Source organism: Sturnus vulgaris, chromosome 1 (assembly GCF_052056855.1).
Source record: "Sturnus vulgaris isolate bStuVul1 chromosome 1, bStuVul1.hap1, whole genome shotgun sequence".
Taxonomy (NCBI): domain Eukaryota; kingdom Metazoa; phylum Chordata; class Aves; order Passeriformes; family Sturnidae; genus Sturnus; species Sturnus vulgaris.
This window is the reverse complement of record NC_142243.1, coordinates 28,679,300-28,695,412: the sequence shown is the minus strand read 5'-3', so window position 1 is coordinate 28,695,412 and position 16,113 is coordinate 28,679,300. Positions and strand designations below refer to the sequence as shown.

The following is a 16,113-nucleotide window of genomic DNA, read 5'->3' as shown; positions in this document are numbered from 1 at the left end:
ACTCATATTAGTCCAATGTTCAAAATAAACTGTAGCCCATATGTAAAAATTGCTTGTATAGTTTTGAAATAACTTAATGCAAATTGGGATCTTAGAGATGTTACGTTTTTCTTGCACCTGTGAAATACCATTCTGGTTTTAAATTTATTGCCTCTGAATTGAGTCAGTCACATGTTAGATGAAGGAGAGATTTAGACATGGTTGGATGGTTGGTGCAGTTGTAAATTAATGTGTCATGCAATGTGTGTGACTACAGCTTAGTCATGCCCATTAATTTTCCTTCAAAATTTCATTTTTTAATGCAGGAAATATGGTTTGACTTTAGATTTTGTTTGTATCTAGTAGCACTTAATCCTCTAGATTAAGTTTTTGGGGATTTGCTTGGGGTTTTTTTCTTTGCTTTTTTATGTGGTTTGCTATGTAATTGGTGTTGTTAAAGGCAAAACTATTACACCTACCAGTTTCTCCTCCGGGTTGGCAGCACTGTAAATTATTAAATAAAATTACAGACAGTGTCATGATAAGTTTTATTGTGACAATGAAGTGAGAGCATTGATCTTATGTAATTTAAGTCAGAAAAATCTGAACAGGTAAACTATTTGTAACTTCTTACAGCTGAATAGGAACATAAGTAATATTAGTAACAGAAAGAAGGCCATCTGGTCCAGCTTGCCTGAGTTTGTTTGCCTGGTTGATCATAATCTCAACCACCTGCTTTTCCACTGAGCTCTACTTCACCAGCCCTATCTAATTCCAGAAACAAATGTATCTGTCTCTTGTACACCTTTATAAATCTTTCCTTATAACTTTGAATATTCAGACCTTATGTGGTCTTATGGCACAGAAGATCCACAAAGTCTCCAAAGAGATCAGAGCCTGTTAGGTTCTGTATGCTCAATATATAGACAGAAAGAAGTGCTCCTGATCTAAGGGTTTGTAATCGAGTTTCAGAGGAAATACGTGGATGATGAGAAGCCTATTGTAATAGAATTAGATTAACATCTATGTGGTGGTATGATTGCCCTAGCAAAATGCAGATGTTTGTGTTGCTTTTAGATTTGGAAGCAGACACCTGTACCGTTTATAATCTGTACTGACATTCTGCCAAAACATTTATTATTGTATCCAAATTTTATCAAGACAATACTGTCTTTCTTGCAGTGTTGGTGGGGAACTAAGTACAGTATTTAGTACTCTTAAACTACAGTTCTTTTTTTGGCTAGTAGCAGAGGAAGTAAACAACAGGCCTGTGAAGTGAAATTTTCTTTCTATAAACTGAAGAACAAAGAAATTTACTATTCTGACCGTGTCTTTCAATTCCCACTTGCTTTATCAGACATGTTTCTTCCCTATGGCAGTGATTAAATATTTGGAATGTTGTTGAAGTGGTATTAAAATTATTTAAACAATCACTTAAATTTTTGATCTGCTTCTGAAAGATCATGTCTATCTTCATATCCTTCAAGTTCTTTATAAAGATTGTGTTTCTGTGTTTCTATAATGTCCCCCCCATTTTTTTTTTTTAATTCTTCTTTTACCCTGATTTTCTCTGGCTGGAGTGAAATAAAGGAGGTTCCTGTGCTATAGCCACTGTCTTAAGATGGTGTGATATTGGAACCTGCCAGTTATACTGATTTGATTATCTAGGTCCTGATTCCCTACTGTAAGCTCTTAGCAATTCCTCTGGGGTTTTGGCTAAAGAATATTCTTAGCCTGGACTGGCACAGCTGTGCTCTGCTTCCCTCTGGCCACTGTTTTGGTGCTACTGAGTGTCTCTTGGCTGGGAAGTTGAAAAAAATAAATTATCCATTGCTGGGGTCTTCTATGAAAGACTAGTTTAGTGGTGAGATTAATATGGGGTAGTCCTTTAAGTTAACTTAGAGGGTTTGAAAGCTCCCATGATGAGTATAGAGATAATAGCTACTGGGGTGCATATAAAATACTGTATGAAATTATACTTAAATTCTTACTGTTCAATATGTCTTAACACACTCTAAAAATTTGCGCTTACAAGTATGTTTTCCATTAAAAAATCAACACTTTTCAGATGAAGATTCTGTTTCCCTCTCCTCCTCTGCTAATAGGAGATGGAGATTGGATGGGGAGTAATAGGACTTTTTTGGTAGACTAGAGTTGAGTTTGGCTCGATCTCCGTAAAAAAGCCAACAGCACACTTGTTTTGGGTCAGTTCTTTTGTCTAGCAATGGATTTTAACCAGAGATCTCAAAGCAGAAAAAAAACCCTTCTATTTTTATATTGAAAATGGAATACACTACCCTTGCCAGATAATAATCACACTATACAGAGTAGAGGAGCCTATTTTTCTTTGGCAGATCTGTTTCCTATATACAGCTTTAATGGTTGAGGTAAGCCTGCAGTCTAGTATCCTGCACTTTATAGCTTTAATGCTGACTTTTGTGTGATTGGAAAGTACAAAATACAACTGTTGCATCCTGGATTGAGCTTTTCGTCTTAGCTTGTTCTGTAGCTTAGAGCAAACAGATAAAGGATACAAATTGAATTAATTTACAGGGGGATGTGTAAAAAATGTCATAATTAATCAGCTAAAAATCTTTTTTTTCCATACTTGCTATTTTCTGTCTCTGAAATCCTTTCCTTTCTGTTAGCTCTGGTACTAATTATCCAGCCACTAGCTATTGGCCTTTAAAGGCAGAAAATGCAACATCATTCAGGAGACATGTGGCTGCCAAACCCAGTGAGCATGTAGGAGGAGTGCCTTTACAGGTCAAGTGCTATAGCTGCTCTTTGACAAATCAGTCTGAATTAGCATCATAGGAGTCTGTTGGTATTCCTGCTCCCCCGCACCTCTGGCTTCATCTGTTAGCTGCTGGTGTTGCCAGCCATTGTTTTGCACTCCCAGACCTTCAATCTGTTTCAGTGCTTGCTGGTAGTGCAGGAGCACCTTCAGCTCTCCAAACTTATTACCAAAACTTATGGCACATGTTGAAATGAACTCCATGTGGCTTCACCTGTCTTCAGCTAGTAATCATTTATCAGTATTTTGGGGAAAGAGGAAATGTAATATAAAGTTACTCGTCTGACTGATATTTGGATACTTATACTGATACTCCTCCTCTGATATTGGAGTTCAAGAGTTAGCACTAGTAGCAAGGGGCACCCATGTAAAAGGCTTTCTTAAAGGCTGTTTCATGCCTTTTGGCTAAATGTGAGCATTCTGCCAGTACTTCTATCCCTGTGGATGGCTCCAATGTGAAGACCTATTTGTGTAGTCATAATTTAGGCTCATGTCTGTTCCCTGCTGAAGAAACAGGGCAGGGAGTGATGGGAGACAAAACCTTGAAGATAACATTCTGGTGCTAGAGGCGTCCTCTTTATAATCCCAGCTGACACACTTGGGGGTGCACTCTACCAGGTAGATCCCAGCTCGGTGGAGTATGGAGGCAAACCTGTACCTTTCTTCTTCACATTTAAATTGAGGCTGCCTGCTTTGACAATTGACTGTGTTGTGCTCTCTTTATCTTATCTGTCTAAATGTCTTCCATGTCCTTCCTGTTAGAATGAGAAATGGAAAATGCTATTAGAGTTTTAACATTGCTTAATAGTGTCCAGAGCATCCATAACAGATGCAGCCATAAGTAATTACTTGATGGACACAGAGGATCTATGGTCAACTATATGCTCCTAGGAATGGGAGCATAAAATAAGTATTGACAACACTGGTCCCAATGTAGTTTGTGGAAGTGCAGGTCTCTTTTAGCACACATCACGCATGCTATAAATAAACTGGATGGCTACCAAATACAATGGTAATGCCACTGTTTAATAAGCGCAAGGCTTTCCCAATATCTCTGTAAATTTCTATAGATTTTTGCAACTCTAGTCTGCATTTCCACACATCTATCATTCAGGAACTTGGCTTAATAAGTCGTTTAAAACACTTTGGAAGAGAAAACTGGAGAGCCAATTCCTCTTTACTACCAGAATAAATTGACTTATCAGTGTTAATTCTTGCTGAATCTAGTTTGAAAAAAAATGACTGACCAAATAAATGAATGCAGGAATTCAGCCTAAAAGATAAAAGATACATGAATGAGCCATGGATATTTCCTTTGAAAAAGTATGTTTATGTTTGTGCTTTTAGGTTAAAAAAACCGGAAATAATTCCAGTTCATCCTTCTCTTTTTTTTTCCTTTTTTTTTCACCCTTGTGTATGTATTTCTCTAGCATTTTTTGAATGTATTGTTCTGCGGGGCAAAAAGGTAAGATTAATGTGTCTGGGTTACTATCAGTTATTGTTTTCTTCCTAATATCCTCCAGCTTTATGTTACTTTAACGTATGCACATATAGAGTTTTGAACATTGTGGGAAAAGGTTTCACTGGTATCCATTCTTGCCATTAAAGTGCTTCCCTTCTGAATATTGCCTGCCAAATTATGTGGTGTCCTGCAGAGCAAGAGGATGAGGACATAGATTGCAATGAAGCTGAACAGTTTGCACTTCCTAACAGTGACACCAGACATCAATCTTTTGTAAAGACAGCCCAGAATACAGAAGGAGAGCTCTCACCCCCACTCCCCCACACAAAAAAAACAAAAGGAGAATTATCTTCTGGTTTTTTCCCATTTCATTTCAGCAATTTCCTTCTAAGATCCTCCAAGATGAATATGTTCTCAAATTGCATAAGCTGACATTTCAGTGCCTGAGCCTGGTTTGGGGAAAGAAGAAAAAAATAAATGGAAAGAACTGAAGTAAATATTGGTTTTTAGGTTTTTTTAAGTACCTTTTTTTTCCTTTTAAGATTTTATTTCATCTCAGTTCTCTTTATCATCAGGCTAATGAGTACAGTGCTAATTTTGTCACAGTTAATGTGATTCACACATTTATACCTCAGTTTGACCTCAGTATTCAGTAACACTGTTACAATATACAGGCTGGCAAGTGCTCAGAGCTAAAGACTGTCAGTGCTGTAATTGGCCATACTGGGAGAAGCTTGAGTCAGTAATAGTCTGCAACTTGTATAAAGTGGTACAGACCTATAGAGGTCATTTTGAACCAGTTGCTGGGGATCTTCTTTTCACAGAAATTTGTTTTAGGTTTTATTTTAATATATAAATGTAACTTCACTAACGTGATGATTTAGAGTTGTGAAATTAATGAGCCATATTCTCCTCTTTGTAGTAAAAAAGGTGCAGAAAGAGCAAAGTGCTGCAAAACGTTTATACATCAATGAATTTCAGAAGTTAAAATATGGTGTGTCACTCAGTCAGGAGGCTGTGAGGTGTAAGGTGTATAAACCTTGCTATAACCAGGAGGAACCCTCACTAAAGAAAGGGTATTTGAGAAAACTTGAGGCCAATATTTGTGGGAAAGGCTTAACAGGGCTTGGGACTTGGTTCACAAAGAGGATTTTATGCTATAGTCTGGATATCCTTGAAACTGCCATGGCAGCATTTTATTTTATTTTTTTAAACAAATCAGAGCTGTTTTAACACTTTTACACATAAAGAATCTGTTATGAAATCCTCAACAACTGGAAAACAGAATACCTGAATCAAGCATAATACACATGTGAAAGAGAAAAGTGAAAGTGCAACAGCTGCTGCCATCATGGTTCCTGATGGTTTAGAGACTCCTATCTTTGTTACAGAGAATGTCCAGAGCTCAGGCACACAAAGCTTTGACCAGCTGCAGAGCTGCTCCAGACAACTAGAGCACTTGAAAATTGGCTTCAGGAAGGTGTGAGAAACAGGCTGGTCAGGCAAGTTGCTGTAGCAGAATTTTTGTGAGAGACCTACTGTGGACTGAAAGACTTGGCAAATGGAGCACTATTTTCAGAGTTAACTTGTATACACAGTACTAAAACGTCATCCTTTCTGTATTTTTCTTTATTTTTTTGAATTTTTTCTATTTGTCTTTGTGGAAGTGTCCAAATCCAACAATTGCATCCTAAAATTGTTTTGGATCATTTACCTTCTCAGTATCTTTTTGCACAAAGGAATGCATGTTCATTTTCTGCCAGAATTATGAATGAAGTTAGAGACTGAGTCACTGTTATTTGTTTCTGAATCTTACCTGATAACCTTTATTCCTTTGTGGCCTTCCATGGTGTATGTGGAAACAGACTGTTCAGTTCCTGGAAACTGTATGAAAAGCTCACAGGCCATGGGTTATCACTATCCTAATGTAATAACTGAGATTCTTACTCTGGTTTACATGGATGTAACAATGCTGCATGAAGTTTGACTCATGCAGCTTAATTTCCAAGAGAACTGCTCCTTCTAGAGGAGACTGAATCTTTGGGTCTGCTGTGGCTTTTTCTAGCCTTTCCATTGATGTCCTGTGCTTATGAGGACGCCAGGAAATAACATAAGGCACATATGGGTTGAGAGGACCATTATTTTTGACCTGGCCAGCCTCTGCTTTCCTAACCACATGATCTCTTAAATATTTTACAGATTCAGAAGTGTATCTGAGTATAGTTCATAGTCCCCTGGATTCTTGCTAGAAGGCGATAGGATCTCGCCTGTTGTTTTTTCTGGGTAGCATGTGTAATATTTTGGCTTATCTTGATTCTTCCCACGTTTCCCCAGACCATTCTGCATCTTAAGTTTTGCAGATCTTATTGTGGATTTTTTGTGTGGGAGCAGATTTGTGTTTTCAACTGGTATGGCAGCAGATCAAGCAGGAGGTTTTGGCCTGTGCACACATTCTGGAGGCAGGTTTTGTAGAAGGTTGCTCCAATTTTTGGCTTACAAACCATGGGAGTGTATACCACGTATTACTTGATTACAAGTTAGCCCACTCACTAAATAGTTTGCTGACCACATAGAGTAACATAAGAAGAAGCCTGAAAAACAGAGATAATCCTGAGCAAAGCTCAGAAAGAGCATATCTCACATCACAGAAGGATCAGATGCTGAACCAAGTGAAATTTACTAATGAAACTGCTGGATTGTGATTATATGGATCATAGAGTGTCTCTTGGTGGTATCATTTTCTTTTGATACTGGCTTGTGACATGCTGTGTGATTGCCTGTCCTGGTATTACCTTGGTAGCACAATATGTATTTCATTTCAGAATTACCAAGGCGACTAAATAATACTGGGGCTGAAAAGATGCTTCTGAGTTGTTCCCCTTCTCCTGACACACCAACTCGATGAGCAATGGCTAATATTTTAGGCAGTGGTGGAACTCCTACTTCCTAAGAAGAGCTGAAGACTGAGAACTGATCTGGGTTAGGTACATGCACAGATAAGCGCTTCTCAAAAAAATGAGAAGAGAAAGGTTAAGAAAATTGTTTGAAGGTCTATAGTAAATCAAGTCTAGTTCACCATTTGAATTCAGATCTCCTTGCAGCCAGTCTTTTGATTTATAAATGTGATTATCTTGAGAATACAAACTGCTGAAACTCAGTGTAGCCAAGGCCACAATTTAAGAAAAATGTGTCTTATTTAAAAAAATCCAAACAAAACAAACAAAAAAAGTGTACATTTCCCTGTATGCATGCTTGTGTGCATGTGTGTGGTATATAACAGAGCCTTCCAGATAAATTCCTTGGATCTAGTCCTGTTCTCATTAAACCCGCACAGCTCTGTGCTAACACTAACGTAACCGAGGAAAGAATTTTTCCTATAAGAATTATATTTCTACTAAGCAGGAAGCAGAGCCTTTTGGCAAATCACCTGTCCTGCAACTCTGCCTGAACAACACTAAAACAAAAAACATAAAGCAAAATTTGCTCAGAAGAGTCACAAAACAGGGGCTACACCATAACAGACTGAACAGGAGATTTGCACACAGTTCATATCTACTTCTGTTGTGGAGATGACAGCTAATCTATTAGATTTCTGCTTTTATGTGAGGTGGATCCCAAAAAAATCTGGTAATTGTATTTTCCAGTAACAAAATTTGAGTGATACTATATCTCAGGGGTTGCTCATCCAATGCAAGTGTAGGGAACAGGGAATAAGATTCTATTAATAAAGCTCTGCATGAGAAGGGATTTATTCAAATTCTTAAAAAGCATCAGTAGTACACTAAATTGGGAGGAGGTGTTGTCTCCCTTGAAGGCAGAGGCTCTGCAGAGAGACCTCATCAAATTAAAGGCGTGGGCGATCACCAGCTACAGGAAGTTTAACAAAGACAAGTGCTGGTTTCTATACCTGGACCAGAACAACCCTGGATTTAGAGAGTGGAGAATGAGATGCTGGAGAGCAGTGCTGAGGAAAGGGACCTGGAGGTCCTGGTCATTGTCAGGTTGAGCAGGAGTCAGGAGGGCCAGCCCTATCCTGGGGGACATCAGGCACAGCATCTCCAGCCAGGCAAGGGAGGGCATTGTCCTGCTCTGCCCTGAGCTGGGGCAGCCTCACCTCGAGTGCTGAGGGCAGTTCTGGGTGTCATAATATAAAAAAGACATCAAACTGTTAGAGAGTGTCCAAACGAGGGCAACAAAGATGGTGAAAGGCCTTGAGGGGAAATTATATTAGGAGCAGCTGAGGTCACTTGGTCTGTTCAGCCTGGAGGAGGCTGAGGGGAGACCTCACTGCAGTTACAACTTCCTCATAAGGGGAAGTGGAGAAGCAGACACCTATCACTTCTTTTTGGTCACCAGTCATGAAGCTGCATAGAGGAGGTTTAGATTGGATATCACGAAAAGGTTCTTCACCCAGAGGGTGTTTGGGCACTGGAACAGACTTCCCAGGAAAGTGGTCACAGCACCAAGCTTGACGGAGTTCAAGAAGCATTTCAGCAATGCTCTCAGGCACATGGAGTGATTCTTGGTGCTGTCCTGTAACGGGCCAGGAGTTGGACTTGATAATCCTCGTGGGTCCCTTCCAACTCAGCATATTCTATGGTTCTATGATTATATGAACGGACCAGTTAGAAGAAGGCAGAAAGGTAGTGAGTAATCAAACAGTTGGGGTATTTTTTGTGAATCAGAAAAGGTAATAATTTAGCAGATAAATTATGTGTTTTCTTCTATTTTATCTTTGTAGGTAGGGTTGAAACGCATAGAAAAGGAGTGACTGACATTTCTCCCTTCCAGGGCATTTTTTTTTCCTCAGTCATCCTGGGATTTCTACTGATTCTGACTAGAGAGTGATAGACCTAGGAGATGATCCTTTTTTGGTAGCTTGTAGGCGAATGCAGCACAGAGTACCTGCCTCTGAAGCCCTGTGGGTTACACCTGCTTTAGGAACCAACATGTTCCACACTGGGGTCAGTTGGGACCATGCCATCTTCTAAAAGGCGGTTGGCATAACAAAACTGAAGGCTCTGTTTAAATTTAACTAGGTGCTGAAGGGAAACTTTCACCTGTTCTCCTAGCCACAGTCAGTGTTGACTGTGAGAGAATGAAAAATTTACGTGACTCATCATCTGTTATTTTTTTCCGTATTACTTAAGATCCAGGCTTCATAAAGCTTGTATGCATATTTTCATTAAAAGTTCATATCTTTTTTAGTTACTCAAGATTCATTAAATCTTTACCATTTCACTGATTCTGAGGATTTCATAAAATGTATTCATTGAAATCACTCTTTAAAATGACTACAGGCTGGGTTTTCTTTGGCATACGTGTTTTCTCTTGTTGATAATCAAAATGTGTTGGGCTATGAAAATCACTTAAAATTACCGAAATGAACAAGAAAAAAATCTCATTTTGGCACTTCTGTATTATGTATTCTTCAAGAGGAATCTTATGTGCACAATGAACACTGCCTACTACTAAAGAAGAAATACTTCAGAAGTAGTAAAATATGGCCCAGGCATTGGATCTGTCTTAGAGAGTCATACAAAGGAATTTGTTAGTAGTGAAAAATTATTTTTAAATAAAAAAATTAAACCTAATTAAAATAATTGGTCACCTTACCAATATGATCTTGAAAGTGTGTGAAACATTAAATTTTATGAATTAATTAGGAGGAGGAAGGAAGGAAGAAGTACAAAAGAAGGATAATATCAATAATCTTTCTTGATTTTGGAAAATTCAGAAAAGAAGATATATGGGACTGCTGAAAATAGCCTGGCTTCAGGTTCTTGTTAGCTAGTGCTTCTTTGCTGTTACAAGGCTACTAGTAAGTTCCCTCAAAGCCTGTGCTTGTCCAGGCCAGTTCCCTCAGCTTCTCATTTTCTTTCTTCTAATAACAGAATTTATACACTGAACTAATGCTAAAATGACAAATCTTCATTTTCTTTTGGAATAACTTGTAGAATACAAACCTCTCAGCTGCTCGTAGTCCACTGAGTTTAGTAAATGTGGGTCTGATTCTGGGATGACATCACAGAGACTTAAAGAACTAGAATGAAAACTGAGGGTCAAATCATAACCTGTCCTTCATTTGTCAGTTTCTGTGTAGCACCAATTTTCCTTCTTCACCTAGCTACATGGCCTCATTTATTCTCTGTTGGGATTACATACCGATCCTTAAATTAAATTCGGTGATGGATGAAAATATTAATTTATTCAGTAGATGGTGGTAGTAGCAACAATAATAATAATAGCAACAAGAATAATAATAGCAACAAGAATAATAAATTCAACAATTATTAACTCCAGTACCAAGATGCAGTTGCTCTGTTGTTCCTCAGATGAGAATAGCTCATCACATCTCCATCCATTAACAGGAAGTTGGGGAAAGCCACAACAGGAAAGTAGGCCCTTGCTGTTCTGGGTTATAACTTGTATAACTTTCCACACAACTACATGAAAAGGAAATGCTACCTTTATCTTCACTTAGAGGTAGTTCTTCATAATAGCACCAGATGCAGAGGTTTTCTGAGACCCAGCTGAGTCTCAGGAAGTTAAAGCTGGTCCTGCTGTGAGCACAAGGTTGGACTAGAGACCTTCGGTGGTTCTCTCCTGCCTGAATGATCCTATGATTCCATGAGGTTCACTCTCCTCAGTCAAAAATAGGAGGTTTGTGTATAACCATATTGAAGTTATCTATTTTTAAAATTGTATTTAACAATCACGCTTGAATTATGAAACATCAAAAATTCCATTAGAGCATTGCCTCAGTGGCTTCTCCAATTCCATCGCCTACATTTTTCCTGTGGCTTCACAGTAGGATTTGATAATTTTATAAAATGCAGTAATACTTCCTGTTTTCTGCATAATTTTTTTTAAAATCTGTGTTGGAATTGGCTCAGCCTTGCTTTCTTTGTTGGTCATTATGTAATAATACATATGAGAAAGTCCATGTGAGAGAGTTTTTTATAATTTTATCCTCATTCAAATAATTTTTCTCATTTTCTTTCAAGTTATCATCATTAGAAATGAAAAAGTGAAACCACAAGTCTTCTGTAGACACATACAATTTCATTTCTCTTGAGCGCAGTTGGTGAGCAGTCAGTTTTATTCCATGAAAATGTCTGTTTTTTAGATTTGAGAGATGTCGTTTTGGCATTAAGGTTGTAATATTTTTAATGTACTAATGATTAAAAACTGAGTTTTAGGATGATCTATTTCACCTATTCATGTTATTCTTTTGTTTCAGTTAAAAAGTTCTTGATTATGAGTTTCTTCAGATTCGTTTTTAATACAATTTTTTTTCCGATTTAGTCTGCCTATTTCTCAAAGGAATTTAACGTAGTCTGTGCCATTGGTGTCATCAGCAATAGGATTAAGGAGCAGGATTTCATTTACTTACCTATAACAGAAATCATAAATAGCTGTAGCAGGTAAATTGCTTGTGGAAGAATTGCTTGTTTATCTTCCCAATATTCCTGTGGTGCATTTTTGAATGATAGATCATTTAAGCTGGCTCACACAACTGAATAACTAACATTTTACCAATATTTTGTTACCTTATTCTGTATATAATTGTTAGTGTAAGAGGCAGTTTAACTGAAAAATGAATCCTAATAAAATGCCTTTTCAGTAATTCATTTTGAAAACCATTTGACCTTAACTACAATGAAAGTAGACTGTAAAAATCATCATAGATTCCCTTCCTTGAACTTTTCATAATGCTGAAAAATGACTGAGGGAAAGAAGAAAGATCCAGTTACTGTACCCTGTTTGCACAGCTGTACTTCATTGAGTAGAGGCTTGTGTTACACACAGTTTGTGATAGGAAGTAAATGCTTTTAAAACAACTAAGGAGACAGGTCTTTAACCTCCACCTTTTCAGATGCTTTTTTCACTCATTTAGCTTCTGTTGAGGTCTTGAGAAACATTTCAAACACTATTATTATTGGATACTGAAGCTCCCCTGAATAACTAATTTCCTAGTATGTTTATTAGGCAGAGATGCATTGAGATAAGGTTGGTTGGTTGGGTTTTTGGGAGGGTTTTTTTAAGAGACATCACTAATTATTGATATAGTGAATTTCAAAATGCATTTAAAGAAGAAAAAATTCTTAGACTCAGTGTTAAGTGTTTTTTGATAGTTGAAATTTCAGATTTATTTCAGCAATTTCAATATTTTTAAGACCTTAGAGGTATTTTTAAAATGATATTGTGATGTTAATTACCAAATTGTCAAAATTAATTAGGTTTAAAAGTCCCAGTTGCTAGCTTACAAGACTGTTACCTTCTCTTACAAGACTATCTAATCCTCTAAATGATACAGATACTTTCAGATTCATTAAGAGGACTTTTTTGCCTTATTTTACATTGGAAGTACATGTTAATCACTAGACTAAACTGTTTGATGTAAGCTTGGGTGCAAATAATTGGAGGACCTTAGACAGCCATTATAAAATCTTTTTCTGAATGTGATTCTAATATCTGCCAAAGGCACTTCTCTGGTGAAGCAAGGTCAGTGGCAATGGGAGTGTGCAGCTGGCGAACAGCCGGTGAATTTTTAATTTCTGTAATCAGCTGAGGCTTTGTGTATACTTCATCCCTTGGAATACATGAGACCTTAAATTAAGCTTATGATAGATAGGCATTATTTGGGCTGCATTGGCCACGTGGCTTTTTCCTTTTTTCCTTATAGGTATATATCTGATGGCCATGAATACTTCTGTTTTAACATCCCACTTCACACTGGCCAGATACAGTGCAGACGGGCTACCCAGATCTGCACTTGAGTGAGAAAATGCCTTGAAATATAATCAGGATTTTGAAGTATTCTTCATTTCAGTGCAGTAGAGGTATCATGCCTTCCGAGGACATGACTGACACTGGTTTTGCTCTTATTCCAACAATTTTTTTTTTTTTTAACTGTAACAATAAGACCCACAGCTCTCCTTTGGCTGGGTCAAGGCTTCCCAGCAAGCATCGGTTTGTTTTTCCATTTGTCACTAGTGGGCGGGAAATGGCTGTGTTTTGTGGTCTGTGGCACAAGTGGGTTGAAGATTCACGCATTCCAGAAAAATGTAAACATAAAAGCTGACACCAGTTGTTTGTTTAAATTTGATACATAGGATTTTTGGAACACTTTGTGTCCTCTTCTAGTCTTTAAGTGCAAGCATGAGAGCATCCTCTGTCTTTGTCCCTCTGAAGCCCATGCAGAGCTCCTACTGACTCATGTAACCAGAACTCAGATGAGGCTTTTTGGCTGTTAGATTCTCACCTCACACATCCTTCTGCTCTTCCAATATTGATTTTAGATCCTGCTACAGCCTCGGCTGACTTCAGCATGAAATTTACACTGACTTGTGTGCACTGACAGACGTGTAGCCCTGCCCATACAAACTCAGCTTTGAGCATTAGATTTTATTATTTTATGTTAATGTAAAATAGCAAAGTGTAAATTGGATGATTAGTTGCTTCTAGCTTAAGAAAAAAGGCCCTTGGGAAAAGGTTGCTTCTCTAGCACAAACCTCATTATAAATTTTGTGTTTTGCAGAGGTTAATATACTGTGGGCTGCACACCAAGTACACCATAGTTCAGAAGATTACAACTTATTCACAGCTTTGAGACAATCTGTATTGCAGAAATACACCTCCTGGGTAAGTTGCACAAGATTTGACAAACAATTTAATATCAACAAAATTCAGTAAAAGTGAAAACACTTTTCATGTCCCTTCAAAGAAAAACAATTTTTTTAAAGATGTTTGACACTGAAGGTGCAGAAGATTAAACTGATAATCATAAGTTTTGAAATATATTCACTGTTGTACAGCAAGCATGAAAATAGCTGCAAAAGTTAAGGAAGACTAACTATGTAACCCTGCATTTATATTTTCACAACTTTTTGAGTAGAATGGAGAATTTTCATTCAATTATTCATGCATGAGTACAGAAAAGGAGCAGGGTATAATTCAACTGTTTCAGAATATGTCTGTCTAGCTAAAATGAGCAGGGAGAGAAATCATTATTAAAATTTGCTTTGGACGTGCAAATGGATTTATTTGTCTCTGCTCATTCATGTCATATCAGTACCCTTGTAGGTAAAAGCACTATGTTACCTAATGTTATTTCAGATAAAATTAATTTGAAATGGTGAGATCTGTACATATTCAGTATTTATATACAGATTTTAAAAAGTATATTTCCTAATGCATTCATAAATGTAACATAATATTTAGGGTTTAGTTCTGCACCCAGGGTAACTGCTGATTTCCTATGTTGACCCCTCATTTTCTCTTTTGACTTGCTTTTTTAAAAAACAGATTGTAGTTTGTCCAGCTGTGTGTTATTCAAAATTAATAACTTCAAAATTTAATTTTCAAAATTAGAGTACAAAAGGGATATTAAATGTATTTGCATATATAAATACATACATATATATTCTCCAATGAGGTATAATATGGGTGGTGAAGGGAACCCACAGTCCTTTGGGAATCTCTCTATCCAGCCTGTGAGTGAATGACTCAAAGTCAAGAGAGTATGCTCACCCATGCAAATCCAGTATAACTCCATTAATTTTCATAAAGTGGATTTGTGCTTATGTAACTGAACATGGATTTAGTCTCTAGTTTTTAGCTGTTTTAAGTGCAAGACATTAAATTAATTAAAGTGCTACATTCCGGGGAAATTTTCTTCTGAAAATCATGAACCAGTACTATTTCTTAGATCTTTTTCTTGATGTCTTCTATACAAATTCTTGTTGCATATTTATTAAGAAAATAATAATTTTATGTTAGCAAGATTACCTAGAATTTAAATTACTATAACGAACAGTAGTGGAAGGGATGTCTGTCTGTGACAACTGTGCTTCCTCTGTAAATACTGCTATGTTAAAGATTTAACCTTTGCCCATTTACCCACTGGGACCGTATGTGCAAATGCTTAACAAAAACAATAATTCAAAAAAGACAAAAAGCCTGTGTGCACATATGGGTGTGCATATGAGAACTTTGCCTGCTGGCATGATTTTGAGGATGATACCTCAGAGAGCATAAAATGCTTGGAAGACCAAGACCTCCGGCCACCTTGGATTCCAAAGACCGTCCTCAGGATCACACTGGTATCACTTGGCAAATAATCTATGTGCATTTAAAATTCATATGCTTTGTGCAAAGGGAAATGAATCTAGGAATACATGGTACTTTTGTGTACCAGTTTTTTTTCACCAAATATTTTATATTAGCCAAAACATATGGTTAATGTAAATAGTGTTTTGCCTCCTCCTTGAACTTTTCAGACCAACGCCAGTTTTCTTTCTGCAACGCCTTACCATGCATGATCACAATTTTTGCTAATTCTTGCAGAACTGCTATTTTTTTGGACTGACAGTCTTGTCCAGAACCGTGGATGATCTGCCTTGAAGCTGAAACTCAGTGAAATCCTTAGTTAGGGTGATCTGATCTTGTTGAATGTGTACTGTATTGTTCAATGAGTTTGACATCCAATTTTGTGGAGACTGTGAGAAACTTACAGTGGATGGCGTGGGATTATGTGACTGTTCTGCTGCCAGCTCTGTTGTGTTTTAAGTTAAACATTGTAAGATAAATAAATCAGCATGTTAATCTATGATTGAAAAGATATGAAATGAAAGAGAATAGAAAAACATGCTTGACAATGAGTGGTATGAGATATACTCCTGATTTTGGAACCAAACGTGTAGTGCTTCATATTGTTTGCATACACAGTGTTTCTGTTTCTCTACTGGAGGGGCCATAGAGAAGCAAATCTACTATGAAGACTGAGAGATACTGTTTGAGGCTCATTTAGTGAGAAAAAGATGTTAAAAAAAGTATTAATTTTTAAGAAGAAAACAGCAAGCTAAAGCAA

General features: G+C 37.3%; 1 protein-coding gene across 2 annotated transcripts in view; it reads left to right on the top strand.

The window, feature by feature from the left end:
• AGMO (alkylglycerol monooxygenase) overlaps positions 1–16,113 on the top strand; it is a 186,660-nt gene that overhangs the window by 62,750 nt on the left and 107,797 nt on the right. For both annotated transcript variants that reach the window (XM_014893618.2, XM_088162450.1), the window contains one exon: positions 13,783–13,886. In XM_014893618.2, coding sequence (XP_014749104.1) covers positions 13,783–13,886 — 104 coding nt within the window. The remainder of the gene's footprint in view (positions 1–13,782; positions 13,887–16,113) is intronic.